General features: G+C 42.7%; 1 protein-coding gene across 1 annotated transcript in view; it reads right to left on the bottom strand.

Annotated features, from left to right (window-relative positions):
* LOC139573875 (nucleolar GTP-binding protein 2-like) overlaps positions 1 to 23,599 on the bottom strand; it is a 29,900-nt gene extending 6,301 nt beyond the window's left edge. The window contains exons 1-9 of the mRNA XM_071397812.1: positions 23,406 to 23,599; positions 22,878 to 22,968; positions 22,531 to 22,625; positions 22,080 to 22,219; positions 10,792 to 10,976; positions 10,427 to 10,493; positions 9,052 to 9,210; positions 4,185 to 4,298; positions 3,314 to 3,442 (exon numbers count right to left, since the gene is read on the bottom strand). Coding sequence (XP_071253913.1) covers positions 3,314 to 3,442; positions 4,185 to 4,298; positions 9,052 to 9,210; positions 10,427 to 10,493; positions 10,792 to 10,976; positions 22,080 to 22,219; positions 22,531 to 22,625; positions 22,878 to 22,968; positions 23,406 to 23,469 — 1,044 coding nt within the window. The 5' untranslated portion in view covers positions 23,470 to 23,599. The remainder of the gene's footprint in view (positions 1 to 3,313; positions 3,443 to 4,184; positions 4,299 to 9,051; positions 9,211 to 10,426; positions 10,494 to 10,791; positions 10,977 to 22,079; positions 22,220 to 22,530; positions 22,626 to 22,877; positions 22,969 to 23,405) is intronic.
* Positions 23,600 to 24,193: the final 594 nt, after the last annotated feature.

Below are 24,193 nucleotides of genomic sequence, written 5' to 3'. Positions count from 1 at the left end.
GTAGCCAGCTCCTCTCAAAAGCAGGGAAATAGACATAACTACAGCAAAACTGGGTGGTTGGTCATTTATAGTCTTACAAATCTATACATAGTAATCAATATTTTATACATTTGTTAATTTCAATGATAATCATATGAAATGAGATTCTATCCACTTCCTCATTCTCTGACCAGTTGTTGTATAGAGATCGCAATGTTGTATTGGTCTCAATGGCGCTGCCTGTGTGCTTACAGACGCCATAATGGGACAGAAAACATTACTAGCTCTTTAAATCTCTATGCAACAACGGGGACATGAGGAAGTGGATAGAATCTCGTTTCTTATGATTATCAGTGAAATTAACTATATATTTTAAATCCATGCTAGTTAAGGATACTATAGTTATCACGTTTCACATTGAATTTAGTAACTACAAAAAGGTAAGACGGTTGAATTTTAATTCTGGTGCCACTCTGCACATAGGCTTGTTAGCTAGCTAGCTCTGGTCTAGCTCTCAAACTCTAGGCGGCATTATGTGTAATGTAATGGAACAGCGTCATGATTAAGGGCTAACTCTGGTCCAACGTTAGTTAAGCCAAATGTCTGAAATTCAAAGACATTCAAAGTTCCTTCATAGAAGCCACTCCTCTGTAGGTATGATTCTGTAGGCCTAATTCAGATAATGCATGTCATAAGAACAAGATTCCCAATTCCACTCGCATCGCGCACCCTACACTACACTTGTCTGTCTAATGCATGTACATAGCTTGCCTGCTCCATAGCAAGCAGTTCTATCCATTGGTGAAGTAATTTAAAGTTGAGGTAAATGGGAAAAAAAGTATAGATTTCAGAGGTTTGAAAAGGAACAGAATGAAAAAAAATTATGGACGAAACGATTGGAAAATAATTTCAGTTCCAACCCCTGGTAAGAAGGTCTATTCCCCTGCTTTTGAGAGGAGCTGGCTACTGTACTGAGAATCACATTACTTTTCTCTTCTGCCTGAAAACCAATATTCATATCCCAATTTGGACGACAGAAGGAAATATTTGACAAGCTTTTTTACACAGAAACACAAACGCATTGCACATCATTTCAAACAACCGGGGCGAGAGAGAGGAGGGACAGCCCAATGCTGAACAACCTTGTTTGGCCACAAACAAACGCAGACAGACAGACGCTAGCAGCCTCTGGCAAGAGCCACCTTGCATTGGGCGATAAACTCTTGCTGGTTACACGCCGATCTGATAGATCCCAAAGGGGAGAAAAAAAAACTGATCTCTTTTGCACGCTCACAGTTCTGGCAACAGACGGCCAACTCCGATAGTATCACCCTCAGTGGGGTTTCCAGACCTCCAGATCCACCGTTTGGTTCCAAACAAGATAAACAGGTCCAGAGAGAGGAAATGAAGGATGAGGGTTATTGTTTTTCTTGCTTTTTGGCCACGTCTCTCCCAGGTATCAGACGTACACTACCGTTCAAAAGTTTGGGGTCACTTAGAAATGTCCTTGTTTTTGAAAGAAAAGCAAACATTTTGTCCATTAAAATAACATCAAATTGATCAGAAATACAGTGTAGACATTGTTAATATTGTAAATTACTATTGTAGCTGGAAACGGCTGATTTTTTATGGAATATCTACATAGGCGTACAGAGGCCCATTATCAGCAACTATCACTCCTGTGTTCCAATGGCACGTTGTGTTAGCTAATCCAAGTTTATCAATTTAAAAAGGCTAATTGATCATTAGAAAACCCTTTTGCAATTATGTTGGCACAGCTGAAAACTGTTTTTCTGATTAAAGAAGCAATAAAACTGGCCTTCTTTAGACTAGTTGAGTATCTGAGCATCAGCATTTGTGGGTTCAATTACAGATTCAAAATGGCCAGAAACAAAGTCCTTTCTTCTGAAACTCGTCAGTCTATTCTTGTTCTGAGAAATTAAGGCTATTCCATGCGAGAAATTGCCAAGAAACTGAAGATCTCGTACAACACTATGTACTACTCCCTTCACAGAACAGATCTGGCTCTTACCAGAATAGAAAGAGGAGTGGGAGGCCCCGGTGCACAACTGAGCAAGAGGACAAGTACATTAGAGTGACTAGTTTGAGAAACAGATGCCTCACAAGTCCTCAACTGGCAGCTTCATTAAATAGTACCTACAAAACACCAGTCTCAAAATCAACAGTGAAGAGGCGACTACGGGATGCTGGCCTTCTAGGCAGAGTTGCAAAGAAAAAGCCATATCTCAGACTGTCCAATAAAAAGAAAAGATTAAGATGGGCAAAAGAACACAGACACTGGACAGAGGAAGATCGGAAAAAAGTGTTATGGACAGACAAATCTAAGTTTGAGGTGTTCGGCTCACAAAGAACAACAATCGTGAGACGCAGAAAAAATGAAAAGATGCTGGAGGAGTGCTTGACGCCATCTGTCAAGCATGATGGAGGCAATGTGATGCTCTGGGGTGCTTTGGTGGTGGTAAAGTGGGAGATTTGTACAGGGTAAAGGGGATCTTGAAGAAGGAAGGCTATCAATCCATTTTGCAACGCCATACCCTGTTGACGGCGCTTAATTGGAGCCAATTTCCTTCTACAACAGCTCCAAACTATGCAAGAACTATTTAGGGAAGAAGCAGTCAGCAGGTATTCTGTCTATAATGGAGTGGCCAGCACTGTCATCGGATCTCAACCCTATTGAGCTGTTGTGGGAGCAGCTTGACTGTGTGGTACGTAAGAAATGCCCATCAAGCCAGTCCAACTTGTGTGAGGTGCTTCAGGAAGCACAGGGTGAAATCTCTTTAGATTACCTCAACGAAACTGACAACTAGAATGCCAAAGGTCTGCAAGGCTGTAATTGCTGAAAATTTAGGATTTTTTGACGAAAGCAAAGTTTGAAGGACACAATTATTATTTCAATTAAAAATCATTATTTATAACCTTGTCAACATCTTGACTATATTTCCTATTCATTTGACAAACTCATTTCATGTATGTTTTCATGGAAAACAAAGACATTTCTAAGTGACACCAAACGTTTGAACGATAGCATATAGCCGAGGCGAAAGGTTTAAATACATATACTTCAGCACATCATCGGGAAGTTACTTAGGTTATGAGTACCACATTGATACACAAACAGTGCTGCCTGCAACATCCCATTTTGTGTGCTCTTTTAGCAATCAAGGGAATAGCGTGAGATTGTCCCCCCTGCATTGGCCTTTATTGAGATTACATGGACGTATGTAAATTGCTCATGACACCTCAGGTATCAATATGGGCTTATGTTCAAGTGTTTTTTATTTTGAAGTTATTTTTGAGGGGAATGATACCATACCTTAGTCTCACCGGCGAGGGGTGCCACGTTGCAGACCTTCTTGGAGCGTAGCGTGTTGATGACAGAGCTCTTTCCCACGTTGGGGTAGCCGATGAATCCAACGCTGATCTGCTTCTTGTCTGTGTGGAGCTGAAGAGGCAAAACAAGTTAAAATAGCAGTTTCCTGAACAATAGTCTAAACTTAACCTGTCTTCAATTCCGAACAGCCACAACTCTACACAGCACTTTGACGGAGGCCAATACTAATAAAACATGTGACCATGTAATCTAAAAAAGCTTGTTTTCACAGGAGAAAAATAGCTACTGGAAGCAGATAAGTCTACACCATGGATGAAAAATCGGTCAAAACCAAGAGGTATAAATATTAGTCTCTACACTTTGTCCCGAAAGGTCAATTCTAACAGCCATTTATTTTAACCGTTTCTTTGCCTCGTTATCTCTCTGACATGTCTGTGAGCCGAGGCAAACAACTTAAACCGCTGGAGTGGGGCAAATGCCTAAAGAACCTCAGTTCACACACACACACCGATCACGGAAACCTTAGTATGTTTTCTACTCAACACGGTTATCTTAAACCCAACAGAGAAAGTGTCAGCGATATACCTTTCAACTTGATTTATGTTAACTAAGCCTCCTCTGAGCATCCAAGGCCCTGTTTTATGGCCCGCGCATACCAAAAATAGCTCGGCAGCAGATGGGAGAACCTTGTGTGGAGCCGCACGCTCATAAGGGTGGTTAGAGTAGGGTGCCATGACAAAAGTTGTCCATTTGTACCAACCTCTGCCCCTTAGGGACCTACTTTTGACCAAATGGGGAGTTTAGTTCGGTCCGTGTGGAGTGGGAGACTCATGTGTGAGAAGACGGAACCTACCTTGCCAAACTGCCTGAGGAGTTGGATGAGGGAGCCCTTGCCGAACGAGTTGGTGAGGCTGGCATGGAAGGCCAGGGTGGGGTACTCTGCAGAGAGCACGGCTACCCAGCGTTTCTGGTTTGAAGACAAAACAGACAGACCTAAGTCAGACAGACATGTACATACATTTACTCTATGTGAAATTGTAATTAGTTTGCACAGCACGTGTGTCAGTATGAAAGGAAAGTGTGTAGATTGTAGCCTACAAACCAGGCGAATGTCAAACCCATCAAATATCCTGCAAGTACGCACGATTCAGTTGGCCGTGGAAAAATGTATGTCTACAAATGTATCATTAGGGTAAGGCATCATCTTCTCTGATGCTGATGGAGTAAATAATATACTTCTGAGTGGGAATGAGGGCTGGTTACACAAGATTAGCACCGAAGAATAAGCCCATTTAACGACACAGGCACAATGTGTCATTTCAATTTAAGTCTGACATTCATTCATAATGTGTGCTTTACAAGTGATCCTCTAGTGTATTCTAATGGCACTGCAGCAAAATCCAGCAGCACATTATGAAAACGGTTGGCGCTGACACCATCCTTCCTGTTTTGGTGAACCCTGAATCCACACACACGTTATTTGAGGCCACAGGCTATCATTTGTCAAGGTAGATCAAGCATGATCCGGGATTGAAAAAAAGGTTGACGATAACTACTTACATAAAACTCCTGAGAACATCAACTCCCTCCAGAAAACAATTGACATAGAAGGCATTGCCAGTCTTGCTCGTATATTAGTCTTTCGATCACACATTCACAGTTTTAGGGATTTTCACACTACTGAGCCAAACCAAACCGGACTGAGCTGATTTGTTTCCCATCCATCATAGTTGCAGCAACCGTGTTGAAAAAGACAATGTGAAAAGAAACTCAGCTGAGTACAGTTTGGGCCGGCAAAATAGTGTGAATGGGGTACATGTGTAGGCTTGGCCAGGTGTGGACTCAAGTCACATGACTTGGACTCGAGACAGACTCAAACCACAAATTTGATGACCTGACAGAAAATAAACTTGAGACTTGACTTCGACCCTAAAGACTCAGGACTCGACTTAGACTTGAGACTGATAACTTGAAATTATCTGGGCAGGTTTTGTAACGTTTTGTCACTACTCTCCATGCAGCCAGAGACCGCATTGCACTTGCAAAGAAACTGATTGCCTAGTGAAATGCACACTCGGCCCTCTGATTGGACCAGCAAAATGTCAAATCAACACAGGTCGGGCGCTACAGTTGCGCAGTGAAGTGTTTTATTTGGGGGGGGGGTCACGAGTGTGAAATTAAAAATGGGGAAAATGCATAAATTCAAACATATTTCAATAGGAATTTTTGTATTTATACCTTTGCTTATTCGATCTGATCACTAACCTAGGCCTACGGAATTGCATCATATTATTGTAATAATTTTGAAACTGCATAACGTGAGCTCGCGTGCATGTGTGGGTGGGAGCGTCAAGCAACAATTACTAGCATAGCTGGTCTTTTGGCATGTCAAAATAGCTTGGGTTATAGCTTGAGTTATGAAGCGTGCATTAGGAATTTGTTGCCAAATTAATAATAATCAAAATAATGAAATGGGCTGTCTGGTAGCCTCAATAGATAGTCCTACGGTCACAAAATCGTTTGACTATTTAAAAAAGGTTCTATCTGCACAAAGCATAGTTCTGAGATATTGAGCATCAATTTTCACATCCCAGATATCAGAACTGTTTTGTAGTGACTCATGTTGTCAAACCCATTAAGGTCCTCACCATAAAAGGTCCCAAAAGTACAGAGTATCAAAATCCTGCGACATTTGTTAATAATAACATTTTGGGGGTGGGGTGGGTGCAATTGCAGATAGAACCTTATGGCTCTGAAATGTCAATATGGGTTCAGCCATAAGTTTGACACTTCTTCTATGTTTTTAAGAAGCCTTCAGCTATTTGAATACATAAATGATAGAATAGCACTGTTTACCAAAATAGAAAACAAATGCATTTAATGTATTATGATCAGACAAATGACTGTTTTCACTGAACAACAATGTGAAATGTAATTAAAAGATTTGACACCGTTTTTTTGCTTGCGTGCCATTATTGCTGGTTAGACTAGCCTAAACAATACATTAAGGGAGATGGCAAAGACATGTGTTCTGATTGGTCTGATTTGTTCAGGCTTGTGATTGGACTGCAGATAGAACTTCCTAGTTTATTTTTCACTTAAAATGTACTTTTTCAAAAATCTAACTTTACAGACATGAAATAAAATCTGATATAACCTTGTCCCATGTACAGATTTTTTTTTACTTGACTTTCTCAGAATGAATGACTTGGATTTGAGACTCGGCCCTTGTGACTTGAGATCTGCTTGCGACTCGAATAATAGTGACTTGGTCTCACCTCTGGGCTCGGCCCTAATTGATGTGCTCTCTGTCACCTGGAGCTGTAGGGTGAGGATAACTGATGCTATCTATATGGATGTATGATCTGTGTTTTTTAAAATCTTTATTTAACTAGGCCAGTCAGTTAAGAACAAATTCTTATTTACAATGATAGCCAAACCCGGACGACGCTGGGCCACTTGCGCACCGCCCTATTGGACTCCCAATCACGGCCGGTTGTGATACAGCCTGGAATCGAACCAGGGTCTGTAGTGACGCTTCTAGCACTGAGATGCAGTGCCTTGGACCGCTGTGCCACTCGGGAGCCACCAACAAATGGTGTCAGAAGTGAGTCAGAAGTGGTAACTAATATCTGTACAGGGTGAACACCGAATTACTCTATGCAAAGGGGTTATTGTCTTCAGGAATTCTGTCTTACTTACAATGGTCTCATACCCCACACAAGCCTTTAAATGCTGTGACATCCTGTGGAGATTGGGCCTTGGTGATCAGGTTACTATAAACCTGGTATCGTTTGATTGGTCAATTGTAGTTGTTTTTAGGTTGAAAAGGTTACACCTCAGAGGGTATCAATGGACTCAAGGTCTGTTCGCTCTCTTATCCTGTATCCAGTCCATGGAGCAAAGTTGTATGATCAATTCTCATTTCCTAGGCTTCTAGGTCTCTGGCCTAATAGGCATATTTGTTCATGCTTTGTCTTGAAAGATAAGGTTAAGATCTATGCACTTGGAATAATGTTTTGTAATGCTTGCAATTTAAGCTTCATGCCTCATTTTACAAAGTCACTAAATACACTTCTATTTAGAACTCCATTATCAGACATTTCTTGATTGCCTATGACTTTAACTCAAACGTAGTCTCATGCATATAGCCATTTATCTTTTGGAGTCAGAAACATATTTTAATAGGCTAATTGCTTAGTCTTATTATGAGACGTACGGGAGGTGTATATACACACAGAACAAAAATATAAATATTCATTAGGCCCTAATCTATGGATTTCACATGACTGGGAATACAGATATGCATCTGCTGGTCACAGATACCTTAAAAGGTAGGGGGGTGGATCAGAAAAACAGTCAGTATCTGGTGTGATCACCATTTGCCTCATGCAGCACGACACATCTCCTTAGCATAGAGTTGATCAGGCTGTTGATTGTGGCCTGTAGAATGTTGTTCCACTCCTCTTCAATGGCTGTGAGAAGTTGCTGGATATTGGCGGGAACTGGAACAGGCTGTCGTACACGTCGATCCAGAGCATCCCAAACATTCTCAATTGGTAACATGTCTGGTGAGTATGCAGGCCTTGGAAGAACAGGGACATTTTCAGCTTCCAGGAATTGTGTACAGATCCTTGCGACATGGGGCCGTGCATTATCATGCTGAAACATGAGTTGATGGCGGCGGATGAATTCCACGACAACGGACCTCAGGATCTTGTCATGGTATCTCCGCGCATTCAAATTACCATCAATAAAATGCAATTGTGTTCGTTGTCCATAGCTTATGCCTTGCCTTGCCCATACCACAACCCTACCACGGGGCACTCTGTTCACAACGTTGACATCAGCAAACCTCTCGCCCAAACACGCGGTCTGCCATCTGCCTGGTACAATTGAAACCGGGATTCTTCCCTGAAGAGCACACTTTTCCATCGCGACAGTGGCCATCAAAGGTAAGCATTTGCCCATTGAAGTCGGTTACGACACTGAAAAGCAGTCAGGTCAAGACCCTGGTGAGGACGACGAGCACGCAGAGACGGTTTCTGACAGTTTGTTCAGAAATTCTTTGGTTGTGCAAACCCAGTTTCATCAGCTGTCCGGGTGTCTCAGATGATCCCGCAGTTGAAACAGCCAGATGTGGAGGTCCTCTGCGTGGTTACACGTGGTATGCGGTTGTGAGGCAAGTTGGACTTACTGCTAAATTCGCAAATGATTTTGGAAGCGGCTTATGTTAGAGAAATTAACATTCAATGCTCTGGTAACAGCTCTGGTGGACATTCCTGCATTCAGCATGCCAATTCGTATCTCCCTCAAAACTTGAGACATCTGTAGCATTGTGTTGTGTGACAAAACTGCACATTTAAGATGAGCCTTTAAAAAAGTGTGCGGGCCTTCTTTTTTACTGGCTTTGTATTGTTCCCAGCACAAGGTGCATCTGTGTAATGATCATGCTGTTTAATCAGCTTCTAGATATGCCACACCTGTCAGGAGGATGGATTATCTTGGCAAAAAATACATGCTAACAAGAATGTAAACACATTTGTGCACAAACTTTGAGCGTATGGAACATTTCTGGGCTCTTATTTCAGCTCATGAAACATGGGACCAACACTTTACATATTGCATTGATATTTTTGTTCAGTGTAATACTCATATACGATAATTATTACCCCACTACACGTGTATTTGTCTCGGGATAAAGTTAAGGGGTCTCTTACCGTGACCCAGGTGGGGATGAGGTCGCACTTGTTGAGCACGAAGATCAGGTGCTTCCAAGGCTTCTCCTTCCTCATGTAGGTCTCGATGCTCTGCGAGCGCGTACCCATGGGGTCGCGTGCATCCAGCACCTGTATGATGACGTCTGACGAGTCTATCACCTGCGAGTTAAGGAGTGAGATTGAGAGAGGAAGCAGAGTCAGGGTTTGAGAGTTCTTAGTTGATCTAAAAATCACTATACTTCAGGGATGCAAACTGATGAGGGCCCCAAAATGTGCCTATTTTCAGAACGAGGTTGTTACAATACCAATATTTTACAAACACTTCTACTCAATATAACACAACTTCAACTTCATACTTCACACGGTATAATAGAAAAGGCTAAGGCAGAAAATAGCTGATTTGCTCATATTTAAAGGCCTCAATGTAGTAAGAAATATAAATGCATAATGATCCTCTCTCCCGCTCACTCATTCACACACTCCTCCCAAAAGTTGGGCACCAAACAGAATTTAAGGAACACCAGACAAATACTTTTCTATTCAGATTTAACTTAGAATTACATTGATTAGGCATATGCAGCCTACCTTTGAAGCATCTCTTTGAGTGGGCCATCTATCCCTATTCCGTTATCCCCGTGCCTGCCAAATGTTTGCATAACCATGGTACCATGTTGACATGGTAAACAACATGACTAAACAAGGTTGCTTGTTATCAAACCAAAAACGTGCGGCCCAGGAGTAGTTTAAAAACATGGTTTATAAAATTACAGAACATTAGCGCCAATTTGCAGTAGAAAGTGGTTTGGGTTTGAAACTTCATTTTCAGTGATGTAAAGGTACAAGCATGACTGTCACTGTGCTCCATTTTCCCTCTATGGCAGTGACTCTGAGGCTGCATGACAACAAAGCTTAGTCAGACTGGCCTGCTTTGTCCTTACAGGTGAAATGAAAAGACGCGTATCCACTTCGCTCGCGTGTTCAACCCCATCACTGCCTGCACACCCCAGCTCGCCATCAAGGCTAAATAACATTTTTTTTTTTAAACTGATAGAGATAAACAGAAAGAACAGAGGGAGAAAAGCAACTGAGTAGACTAATGGCTAGTTAGGGGACGAGGGATGGCTGGTCACAGCTGTCACACGTCATTTTATTGGATGAAGAGTTCTGTTATGCCATATCGGACATCCCGCTATGAACTTTGATATTCTATTTGTAGGAAGCGTAGGGACGCATTCTGTCATTAACTTCGATATGAGAAAGATACAGCGGCAAGTTCGCAACCCTGATACCTGCACCGTACGTAGTCTCTATTAGGAAAGACCAAGGTGAACTACAATAAACATTCCTATATCAATCCGATAGAAAGATGCTGTACCTTGTAGAGTTCTCCCCAAATCCTCTTCGACTGGCCCTTCTTGAAGATCTCCTCACGAGCTTCCGCTCTGTGTGTAGATAACATACAGTTCAACAGGTGCGCACACCCTAACAATAACCACAGACTGGAACTGCTCATGTGGTCTGACACAGTCAAAACCTAGGCTATATTATCAAAACAAAGAAAACTATGGAGTATCAATCATGGAATTGGGGTAGTAGTAAATAGAAAACGGTTAGTAGTTATTGGTAGACATTGAATACCTGAAAAAGCACAGTACTGTTTGAAGGCATTGTCACTGTCAGTCAAAGTGACATCAGTGACAGAATTAACAGTGCCAAAGTGACAGGAGCTACTGCACTTACCTGACCCCGTCGTCCTCTGTGACCAGGTCGCGGTCCTTCTCAGCGCTGTAGGTCTGTGCCGAGACCTCGGCCTGTTCTGCCAGGTCCTTCATGTCTCCCACCATCAGGTTGGGTCGTTTACGCTGTGCCTTGGGCCCGAACGTGGTCTCAAAGCCCTCGGTGTCCAGGATGTGTACCTTAGAGTTCTGCAGAAGATGGTGGCCAAGGGGAGGAAATGGGGAGAGATAATTTAGACAAAATTGCTTGACATACACTGCATTGGTTAAATAACAGGAGGAGATAACAGAAGGAGAAAAATGGTCTTTTGCAATCTATTTGACAGGCTATTCTATCACAGCTGCTTCCAAAGGAGAGAAGCGGCAGGAGGGAGACATTCAGAAGACAGACAAGGGGAAGACTTTACAATAGACGTGAAAGACGGATGTGGAAATGTGGGATGATAGAGGCAATTACGTCTGTGCTGTACTCTCTTATTATGGTTTTCAATGGGTGTCTGAGCTCTACAACCACAAGTGTCCTCAAAACGTAATGTCTGCAAGTTGTTCAGCTGCCTTACAGACAAACCACAACCCAGGGGGCTGGAGGAAAGCAGCTCTGTGCTCGCACAACAGATTTATGGCCGCCTGCGTTGTATAGTGTGGCTAGTGTGGCTTTGTAATGCTGCATGCAATGCAAAATAAATGCTTCCACTAAAGCAACAGCTTATCTCTCGCACTGCGAAGAAACAAGCAGAATAAAAACCCAGCGGCTTGGAGGTGGTTACAGCTGGAACAAAACTCTTGGGTAGAACAGTAGTGGTGAGAAAGAACAGTGATGTAGAATTCCATGTGTGTTCCGTGTGAGGTATATGTTAGGTTATAATTAGTTGGTGCAAACCGCAAAGCTTTATGCGACGGAGCTGTGGCCATGTTCCAGGGGTTCCACCAATAAACAACGGTGGAGAACAAACACAACACGCAGAACCCCAAGTATGCAGTGAAACTGTCAATAAACTGCATTGTCTGAGCCAGATCTGATTAGGAGTTAAATTACCCTCCAACACAGCCGTAAAAGGAAGCCTTAGTCCTATTCCAACATGAAGAGAGAGAGAGAAAACAAACAGTTTATGGATCTTGTCAAAAGCAATGATGTTTAAAATTTCAGCTTCACTATGACCATCCGCCAGGATGTTTGAGGTTGTTCTTTCTAAAACTATGCGTCTATCACCTCCCGTTTCATTCTTCCACCCCTTCTGGTCTTTTTTTGTTGCAGTATTCTATTGCTAGCCCTGGCTTTTAAAATTAGAATCTAACAGTAAATTACACATTTTTTTCCCTTGAAGGGGGGGGGGGGGGCAAAAATTAAATAATAATAAATACTATAAAGAAAAATAATCCAAATACGCGTTAACGACTGAAGACAGAAACTATAGTGAAAACATCACCATAAAATAGGAGACCTGACAAAGACCTCTCTGCCAACAAACAGTGAAGATCAGGACCAGATCAAAAGATAGAGTACCAAAATTGGCATCCAATTAAAAATGATTTATGCAACATATCTGGACTTGCTCACATTGCTTTGGCATGGGGCTCAATTCCCAAAATGGCTTAAGACATAAAATGGCAAGAGAAGGAAGGAGGAGGAGTGGGGAAAGGAGGGAGAGTAAAAAAAGGAAAAGGCCATTCATCTCCAACAGCTTTGAGCATCTTGAAAGGTCTTACACGCATATGGAGCCATTTAGAGGGAAAAGAACACTGAAACTCAGTCAACAACAATGTTCAGAGAGAACATGAAGAACTGGACAGAAGTGTTGCTTGGAGACTTTTGGGGCATTTTTGGGGGGGGCTGGACGAAATGGACAATAAGTCAAATTGTGATAAATTTGACCATGTTCCTCGATAACAAATACAAGGACATTCACTGCACATTAGTGGCAGGGCTCTGGACAATTACCCAGTGCCAAGTAAGACCGAGATGGTAGACTTTGATTAAAAAAAGCTATTATTTCATCCAACATATACAGGGAATGCATGATAGATATTTTGATGTGAAACCTGTCAAAATAGGACCCAGAATTATTAGACTTATTTTTTGCTCTTCAGAGAATTTGACATCTTTGTGCATATTGGCACATCTATAAGCGATAATACTCACATCCTAAGGAAGGAAGGAGGGTACTCAAAACATTTAGCTAGATTGATAACTAAAAATATGATAGTGTTTCTATATAGCCATGTAGGATAATTGATTAATCAATTAGTAAAATGTGGGCTAATGTCCCTACAATTGTTTTTTATTTTTTATTAATACATACAGTTGAAGTCGGAAGTTTACATACACTTAGGTTGAAGTCATTAAAAACAAAATTTTCAACCACTCCACAAATTTCATGTTAACAAACTATAGTTTTGGCAAGTCGGTTAGGACATCTACTTTGTGCATGACACAACTCCTATTTACAACAATTGTTTACAGACAGATTATTTCACTGTATCACAATTCCAGTGGATCAGACGTTTACATACACTAAGTTGACCGTGCCTTTAAACAGCTTGGAAAATTCCAGAAAATGATGTCATGGCTTTAGAAGCTTCTGATAGGATAATTGACATCATTTGAATCAATTGGAGGTGTACCTGTGGATGTATTTCAAGGCCTACCTTCAAACTCAGTGCTTCTTTGCTTGACATCATGGGAAAATCAAAAGAAATCAGCCAAGACTTCAGAAAAAAACTAATTGTACACCTCCACAAGTCTGGTTCATCCTTGGGAGCAATTTCCAAACACCTTAAGGTACCACGTTCATCAGTACAAACAATAGTACGCAAGTATAAACAACATGGAACCACACAGCCGTCATACCACTCAGGAAGGAGACGCGTTCTGTCTCCTAGAGATGAACGTACTTTGGTGTGAAAAGTGCAAATCAATCCCAGAACAGCAGCAAAAGGACCTTGTGAAGATGCTGGAGGAAACAGGTACAAAAGTATCTATATCCACAGTAAAACGAGTCCTAAGTCAACATAACCTGAAAGGCCACTCAGCAAGAAAGAAGCCACTGCTTCAAAACTACCATAAAAACGCCAGACTACGGTTTGCAACTGCACATGGAGAAATGTCCTCTGGTCTGATTAAACAAAAATAGAGCTGTTTGGCTATAATGACCATCGTTATGTTTGGAGGAAAAGGGAGAGTCTTGCAAGCCGAAGAACACCATCCCAACCGTGAAGCACGGGGGTGGCAGCATCATGTTGTGGGGCTGCTTTGCTGCAGGAGGGACTGGTGCACTTCACAAAATAGATGACATCATGTGGCAGGACAATTATGTGGATATATTGAAGCAACATCTCAAGACATCAGTCAGGAAGTTAAAGCTTGGTCGCAAATGGGTCTTCCAAATGGACAATGACCCCAAGCATACTTCCAAAGTTGTGGCAAAATGGCTTAAGGACAACAAAGTCAAGGTATTGGAGTGGCCATCACAAAACCTTGACCTCAATCCCATAGAAAATTTGTGGGCAAAGAACTGAAAAAGCATGTGCGGGCAAGGAGTCCTACAAACCTGCCAGGAGGAATGGGCAAAAATTCACCCAACTTATTGTGGTAAGCTTGTGGAAGGCTATCCGAAACATTAGACCCAAGTTAAACAATTTAAAGGCAATGCTACCAAATACCAAGAGTGTATAAACTTCGCACCCACTGGGAATGTGAAAAAGCTGAAATAAATAATTTCTCTCTACTATTATTCTGACATTTCACATCCTTAACATAAAGTGGTGCTCCTAACTGACCTAAGACTGGGAATTTTTACAGGGATTACATTTTTTTACGGAGTTTAAATGTATTTGGCTATGGTGTACGTAAACTTCCGACTTCAACTGTACATACATACATAACATTTCCAGCACTAGGCGAAGGCTACTTGATGTAACTAAAACAGTAGCTTTGAAAACTGTACATTTTCCTGTAGTAGCGTTTTGAGCTTCTCAAAATGCCTCTCTCCCTCCACCATGTGCACAGTTAGGAGAGGGAGTGAGAGTGGCTCGCACACACAGCAGCCGGCCACAAAACAGGGACAGGCAGATACTTTCATAGCAGGAATCCTCATAATGCATAGGCTATTACAGTTGAGAAAATAATGGTTTTAGAAAAAGTTCTACAGGAACGTTGTGTAGCAAAATCACCGGTGGCAGGGGTGCAAAGTTGGCTGACTGCATCAAACTATTTCTTGCAAAACAACACGATACAGGCAGGTTAGTTCACTGTGAAGTGGAGCAAAACAAGCGGGAATATGCCAATAGGTCACAAACATAGCCTGGTTGAACCCGAAAGAATGCTCAATCTGGTGTAACCAGGCTCGAAGAAATCAGCTACCTGAGGAAAACGGAGTAATGATTTTACAATAAGTTAACTACTGACTTTCAGCAAAAATAAAGAGAAGGGCACTCAACTTGTACTGCACTGACTCAGATGACTGATGGTTAAAATAAATGGATAATAAAATGATAGGTGGAGCTGTATTGTTAGATTTCAGTGAAGCCTTTATTTTTATTGATCATAAATTGAAAAAAAAAGAAAAACCTCACTTGCTATGGCTTTACATCACATGGTTGCAGAGTTATTTATCCAACAGAACCTAGAGAGTGTTCTTCTATCATCATATATATATATATATATATACACACACACACAAAAGTATATATGTGTGTATGGACACCCTTTCAAATTAGTGGATTTGGCTATTTCAGCCACACCCGTTGCTGACAGGTGTATAAAATACGAGCACACAGCCATGCAATCTCCATAGACAAACATTAGCAGCAGAATGGCCTTACTGAAGAGCTCAGTGAATTTCAACGTGGGACCATCATAGGATGCCAGCTTTCCAACATGTAAATTTGCCTAATTTATGCCCTGCTAGAGCTGCTACTTTCAATGCCCCGGTGCACGAAGCCAGGTCCATACAGAAATGGTTTGTCGAGAGCGGTGTGGAAGAACTTGACGGGCCTGCACAGAGCCCTGACCTCAACCCCATCAAACACCTTTAAACTTGGGAATTCATTTTTCCATCGATGATATCAAGCTGTCCAGACCCTGAGGCAGCAAAGCGGCCCCAAACCATGATGCTCCCACCACCATACTTTACAGTTGGGATGAGGTTTTGAAGTTGGTGTGCTGGGCCTTTTTTCTCTCCACACAGTGTTGTATGTTCCTTCCTTCCAAACAACTCAACTTTAGTTTCATCCGTCAGAATATTTTTCCAGTTGCGCTGTGGAACATTCAGGTCTACTTATGAACTTCAGACGTGCAGCAATGTTTTTTTGGACAGCAGTGGCTTCTTCCATGGCGCCCTCCCATGAACACCATTCTTGTTTAGTGTTTTACTTATCGTAGACTCGTCAGAGATGGTAGCATCTTCCAGAGATTTCTGTTAGTCTTCAGCTGACACGCTAGGATTCTTCTTAACATTATTGAGCATTCTGCGCTGTGCTCTTGCAGTCAACTTTGCAGGACGGCCACTCCTACGGAGAGTAGCAACAGTGCTGAACTCTATAAATGGACAATTTGTCTTACCGTGGACTGATGAACATCAAAGCTTTTAGAGATACTTTTGTAACCCTTTCCAGCTTTATGCAGGTCAACACTTCTTAATCTTGGGTCTTCTGATATCTCTTTTGTTCGAAGCATGGTTCACATCAGACAATGCTTCTTGTGAATAGCAAACTAACATTTTATGAGTATTTTTTATGGGGTGTGGCAGGGCAGCTCTAACCAAAATCTCCAATCTCGTCTCATTGATTCGACTCCAGGTTAGTTGACTCATGACTCCAATTAGCTTTTGGGGTTCACACTTTTTCCAACCTACACTGTGAATGTTTAAATGGTGTATTCAAAATAGACAAGAAAAATACAATAATTTGTGTGTTATTTGTTTAAGCACACCGAGTTTGGATATTGTTGTGACTTGTCAATTTTATACAGAAATCCAGATAATTCCAAAGGGTTCACATACTTTTTCTTGCCACTGTACACAGAACATTTGCATTGTAACGTTATTCTACTAGCAACTACATTTGAATGATTTGAGTGACAATGACAAACATACAGTACCAGTCAAAGTTGACAGAACCACTCATTCCAGGGTTTTTCCTTTATTTTTACTATTTTCTACATTGTAGAATAGTGAAGACCTCAACAATATGAAATACATACGGAATCATGTAGTAACCAACAAAGTATATTTCATATTTAAGATTCTTCAAAGTATCCACCCTTTGCATGATGACAGCTTTGCACTCGACATTCTCTCAACCAGCTTCATGAGGTTGCTTTTCCAACAGTCTTGAAGGAGTTCCCACAAATGCTGAGCACTTGTTGGCTGCATAACTTAAGTATGAAGGCAAAATATTTAGACTATTTTGCATTTGTCTGGGCTTGCTAGCATCAGCCAGCAGCCCTGGGCGGAGCATTTCATCCTGGGAGTTAAAATACACTCTTGGAATTGTAATATGCTATGTAAAATCCATTGTATTCCTATGGTGTGTACTGCGTAGACCAGGGGTATTCAACTCTTACTATACGGGGTCCGGAGCCTGCTGGTTTGCTGTTCTACCTGAAAATGTACAATACCCACCTGGTCTAAATCGGTGCCTGATTCGAGGGGAACAATGAAAACAAGCAGTGGAACTGGCTTCGAGGTCCAGGGTCGAGTTTGAGGGGTGTAGACTACTGCAGTATAGAAGCTTCAGAAATGACCTTCAAAGACTTCTTTACGTTGTTTTGGAACTATTACATTATTTAGCTGTAATGAAAAATGGATCATAGGTCTAATGAATGTCATTTGGCACAATATTATGGCCATCGATGATTATATTAACCCTGATACTGTATGTCTCAAATTACATTTTAGAAGAGATATTCTTCTGTTATTTAATGCTTAAGAGTATAAAAATGTGATAAAATATTTAATTTGGCATTTACTACTGTAGTCCATAGTAACAAATTGAATAGCACATTCACAAATGGCAAAAATGACAGTCATATATCCACTTCCGGTTTGGAGCGAGCAGTCGCAATTCCGCTTCGCTCCACAGGTAGTTTTACCATTTTCATTTTCATTACAGTACAACGGTTTGATTTGTTTGATCTTAGCTAGCTACATAGCCGTCTTTGTATCAAAGATAATTGTGTAGTTATTGAGGTTCGCTAGCCAGCTAGCCAGCTATTTTTCGTCCGAACGTGACGTAACGTAGTCAACACTGCTAGCTAGCTAGCCAGCTAGCCACCGAATAGCCGCATAGCAGCACTGGAGAAACGATTACATTACAACGGAATTACAACGGAACGACTTGATTAGTGTAGTGTTAGCTGGCTACATAGTTGTCTTTGCTATCTTTCTATCTAAGATAATTGTGTAGCTTAGAGTTGGTTAGAGTATTCGGTTAACTAGCCAGCTATTTTTGTCCGCCGCGCCGCGCTGCCGTCTCCTACCTAGTCAACACTGCTAGCTAACACTGCTAGCTAGCCAACTTCTACCGAATAGCAGCACTGTAGAAACTCACATTACAACTTACATTACAACGGAACGACTTGATTAGCGTAGTGTTAGCTAGCTACATAGTTGTCTTTGCTGTCCTTGTATCCAAGATAATTGTGTAGTTTTGAGAAATTTTCGAGGTTACCTAGCCAGTTAGAGGTTACCTAGCCAGCTACACGTTCAAACAAAGTCAACAACGCAGCCACTGCTAGCCAGCCTACTTCACCGCCAGCAGTACTATATCATTTTAGTCAATAAGATTTTATTTTTGCAACGTAAGCTTAACTTTCTGAACATTCGAGACGTGTAGTCCACTTGTCATTCTAATCTCCTTTGCATTAGCGTAGCCTCTTCTGTAGCCTGTCAACTATGTGTCTGTCTATCCCTCTTCTCTCCTCTCTGCACAGACCATACAAACGCTTCACACCGCGTGGCCGCTGCCATTCTAACCTGGTGGTTCCAGCGCGCACGACCCACGTGGAGTTCCAGGTCTCCGGCAGCCTCTGGAACTGCCGATCTGCGGCCAACAAGGCAGAGTTCATCTCAGCCTATGCGTCCCTCCAGTCCCTCGACTTCTTGGCACTGACGGAAACATGGATTACCACTGACAACACTGCTACTCCTACTGCTCTCGCCTCGTCTGTCCACGTGTTCTCGCACACCCCGAGAGCTTCTGGTCAGCGGGGCGGTGGCACTGGGATCCTCATCTCTCCCAAGTGGACATTCTCTCTTTCTCCCCTGACCCATCTGTCTATCGCCTCCTTTGAATTTCATGCTGTCACAGTTACCAACCCTTTCAAGCTTAACATCCTTATCATTTATCGCCCTCCAGGTTCCCTTGGAGAGTTCATCAATGAGCTTGACGCCCTGATAAGTTCCTTTCCTGAGGATGGCTCACCTCTCACAGTTCTGGGTGACTTTAACCTCCCCACGTCTACCTTTGACTCATTCCTCTCTGCCTCCTTCTTTCCACTCCTCTCCTCTTTTGACCTCACCCTCTCACCTTCCCCCCCTACTCACAGGGCAGGCAATACGCTTGACCTCATCTTTACTAGATGCTGTTCTTCCACTAATCTCACTGCAACTCCCCCCCAAGTCTCCGACCACTACCTTGTATCCTTTTCCCTCTCGCTCTCATCTAACACTTCCCACACTGCCCCTACTCGGATGGTATCGCGCCGTCCCAACCTTCGCTCTCTCTCCCCCGCTACTCTCTCCTCTTCCATCCTATCATCTCTTCCCTCTGCTCAAACCTTCTCCAACCTATCTCCTGATTCTGCCTCCTCAACCCTCCTCTCCTCCCTTTCTGCATCCTTTGACTCTCTATGTCCCCTATCCTCCAGGCCGGCTCGGTCCTCCCCTCCTGCTCCGTGGCTCGACGACTCACTGCGAGCTCACAGAACAGGGCTCCGGGCAGCCGAGCGGAAATGGAGGAAAACTCGCCTCCCTGCGGACCTGGCATCCTTTCACTCCCTCCTCTCTACATTCTCCTCTTCTGTCTCTGCTGCTAAAGCCACTTTCTACCACTCTAAATTCCAAGCATCTGCCTCTAACCCTGGAGTCTTTGCCACCTTCTCCTCCCTCCTGAATCCTCCTCCCCCCTCCTCCCTCTCTGCTGATGACTTCGTCAACCATTTTGAAAAGAAGGTCGACGACATCCGATCCTCGTTTGCTAAGTCAAACGACACCGCTGGTTCTGCTCACACTGCCCTACCCTGTGCTTTGACCTCTTTCTCCCCTCTCTCTCCAGATGAAATCTCGCGTCTTGTGACGGCCGGCCGCCCAACAACCTGCCCGCTTGACCCTATCCCCTCCTCTCTTCTCCAGACCATTTCCGGAGACCTTCTCCCTTACCTCACCTCGCTCATCAACTCATCCTTGACCGCTGGCTACGTCCCTTCCGTCTTCAAGAGAGCGAGAGTTGCACCCCTTCTGAAAAAACCTACACTCGATCCCTCCGATGTCAACAACTACAGACCAGTATCCCTTCTTTCTTTTCTCTCCAAAACTCTTGAACGTGCCGTCCTTGGCCAGCTCTCCTGCTATCTCTCTCAGAATGACCTTCTTGATCCAAATCAGTCAGGTTTCAAGACTAGTCATTCAACTGAGACTGCTCTTCTCTGTGTCACGGAGGCGCTCCGCACTGCTAAAGCTAACTCTCTCTCCTCTCATCCTTCTAGACCTATCGGCTGCCTTTGATACTGTGAACCATCAGATCCTCCTCTCCACCCTCTCCGAGCTGGGCATCTCCGGCGCGGCCCACGCTTGGATTGCGTCCTACCTGACAGGTCGCTCCTACCAGGTGGCGTGGCGAGAATCTGTCTCCGCACCACGTGCTCTCACCACTGGTGTCCCCCAGGGCTCTGTTCTAGGCCCTCTCCTATTCTCGCTATACACCAAGTCACTTGGCTCTGTCATATCCTCACACGGTCTCTCCTATCATTGCTATGCAGACGACACACAATTAATCTTCTCCTTTCCCCCCTCTGATAACCAGGTGGCGAATCGCATCTCTGGCAGACATATCAGTGTGGATGACGGATCACCACCTCAAGCTGAACCTCGGCAAGACGGAGCTGCTCTTCCTCCCGGGGAAGGACTGCCCGTTCCATGATCTCGCCATCACGGTTGACAACTCCATTGTGTCCTCCTCCCAGAGTGCTAAGAACCTTGGCGTGATCCTGGACAACACCCTGTCGTTCTCAACTCACATCAAGGCGGTGACCCGTTCCTGTAGGTTCATGCTCTACAACATTCGCAGAGTACGACCCTGCCTCACACAGGAAGCGGCGCAGGTCCTAATCCAGGCACTTGTCATCTCCCGTCTGGATTACTGCAACTCGCTGTTGGCTGGGCTCCCTGCCTGTGCCATTAAACCCCTACAACTCATCCAGAACGCCGCAGCCCGTCTGGTGTTCAACCTTCCCAAGTTCTCTCACGTCACCCCGCTCCTCCGCTCTCTCCACTGGCTTCCAGTTGAAGCTCGCATCCGCTACAAGACCATGGTGCTTGCCTACGGAGCTGTGAGGGGAACGGCACCTCCGTACCTTCGGCTCTGATCAGGCCCTACACCCAAACAAGGGCACTGCGTTCATCCACCTCTGGCCTGCTCGCCTCCCTACCTCTGAGGAAGTACAGTTCCCGCTCAGCCCAGTCAAAACTGTTCGCTGCTCTGGCACCCCAATGGTGGAACAAACTCCCTCACGACGCCAGGTCAGCGGAGTCAATCACCACCTTCCGGAGACACCTGAAACCCCACCTCTTTAAGGAATACCTAGGATAGGATAAAGTAATCCTTCTAACCCCCCCCTCCCCCTTAAAAGACTGAGATGCACTATTGTAAAGTGGTTGTTCCACTGGATATCATAAGGTGAATGCACCAATTTGTAAGTCGCTCTGGATAAGAGCGTCTGCTAAATGACTTAAATGTAAATGTAAAAAATAAATAAAGAACAACATTTTGAAGTGTCTGTCATATCTAGGATATATAAGAAGTCTCACATACATACATACTCTAGGGGGTTATTAATATGGTGTTTTATTTTTTGAAAGAAATTGAATATATTATTTTAGATGTTGTACTAAATGAAGGTTAAATAAAACTAGTTATCAACATATGTTAAAAAAAGGCCAGTGGTTATGCTGTGACATTTTTTGCAATGGTATTGTTTCCGTATCATGATACTAGACCTGCTATCGAGGTCAAAATGCTGGTATCGTGACCACACTATAGTGTGCCCAAATTAATGCGACCCTGTTTGGTACTCACATGTGCCTTGACTCTGTCGTGCAGGAGTGACATTGGCAGCCTGCTCTGTTTCATCACCACACGGTATGGGTCCTTCTTCACCGCACCCATCTCATCCTGGAACTTCTGTAGGGATGACTGCTTGATGACCCGAGTGTTTGCTGAGACAGAGGAGACCAGAGGGGAAGAATTATCCAGTGTGTGTGTGTGTGTGTGAGTTGAGGCTGCAATCTTATCTCTCTGTACACAGATATAAAAAAATAAAAAATAAAGGCATAAAAACAGATGTATTCTTAAATCAAAGGTTTGCCAGTCATTATTGACAAGAACTTCACCATTCTGTATACAGTTTGAACTTGCTCAGAGCCGATCAATTGTTAGACAAATTGCCATTATACATGTCCAAGCAATAATAAAAACAGAAGAGAATTTGTGGGTTAACCAGTGACAGTGTGGCAATTGCACTACTCACCAAACCATTTGATGTTGGGCTCCACTCTGGCCTGTGTCCCATCAGCCACAGTGGACTGGTACGACAAACGCTTGATCACCTGGCCTCTGTTGTTGCTAATGGCAGAGGAAATAGTCAGGTCACGAAAGCAGGTGCATGGAAATGATGTTACAGTCAAATATATTACAAAACAATCATTTTAAACAAGAAAGAATGAAGATGAGCTAACTGTGGCATACCAGGAACTAGTGTGCTCCATCTGGGTAATGTGTCAAACCCTGACCTGAGCGTTACACTAGCATTAAAGGAAATAGTTCATATGTAAGTCACAGGGGAAGTGTCACATTTTTCCCCCACCCATCATTTACCATCTCTGCTTTTGTCTGTACATATTCAGACGCCTGACAGTTGCTCGGTCCCTCATGCTGTTGCCTGAACCTGCAGGAGTCTTGGGTCGGTCTGTAAAAGGTAGTCATAAGGTAAAGTTATGGTGATATAGCAATTTCATGTCACACAGTGTTGGAGATTATAGGTGGTGGTATTTTGGGTTAATTAAATGTCAGTGTCAGAACAATATTGGAAATCCATATAACGTGTAGTTCTCAATGTTGTTATGGAAGTTATGTTGTGTTTTTGGCATAACGTTAGACATAATGTGTAGCTAAATTAGCTAGTTACTGTAGCGAACTAATTATGTCAGTGCCAAACATATTGTATACTTTTCCATTTGTAGCTAACACGAATGTCACATATGGACCAAATGTTTCTGCATAGATAGTTAGGTAAGGTTGGATCTGTCCGTTTCGTCTTTTCAGAGAGAAAGTCTATCGGGTTAGCTAGCTAACATTAGCTGTAAACAAACAGTAACATTACATCGCGCATGGACTGTAACTTACCAGGATTACTGCTGGAAGTCGAGGTGTTTATCGTGCTTTTCCCCTTGAACCGTGGCTTCACCATCTTGGCAGGTTATCTGACACACACGTAGACGATGAACAATAAGCGAAATCACTCTTCAAAATGTAAAGTTATATCTTCAACTTCTTCTTTGTACCCGAACCACGTGTTTTAACTCAGAGTCCTGCACATTCCGGATAGACGTCATCAGAGAGCGACAGTACGTGTATTTCTTTTTTTGTGTATATATATTTTATTTGTCTTTTTTTTAAATTGTATTTATTGCAGACGAACCAGTATACATACAAGAAGTATACAAACAGACAACGATAACATATGCTAAGGGGTACAACAAATTACAGATTATACTAAGACCTTAAAATATACACACATATTGATTGTTTTAGCAGCTTTCTTATTAGAATAATGTAGAATGTACTGTTCGAATTCTTATAGAAAACACGGAAGAGCGTTTTTTTTTATTAATTAATTTACATTTATGAATATGAATTTTACATTTGCACAATTCGATTTTATGAGGTAAAATTATGTTTCTTTATCCCGATTATAGTTAAGGAAACCCGAGCAGCACACTCTCCCATAAAAAAACAAACGTCATCAAGAATATTAACAACTATAAAACTACGAATATACATACAAACAAATAATTTATTTACATGTAGACAATGCCAAAATAAATGTAAGACTGTTTCTGGATGCTCAACACAAAAAGTACAGTTAATGTTAATGCATTTTTTGAGTTTCTTCAGTTAATTATTCACAGGAT

This window comes from Salvelinus alpinus, chromosome 4 (genome assembly GCF_045679555.1).
Source record: "Salvelinus alpinus chromosome 4, SLU_Salpinus.1, whole genome shotgun sequence".
NCBI lineage: Eukaryota > Metazoa > Chordata > Actinopteri > Salmoniformes > Salmonidae > Salvelinus > Salvelinus alpinus.
The sequence above is the reverse complement of the archived record's forward strand: the minus strand, read 5'-3'. Positions and strand labels throughout refer to the sequence as shown.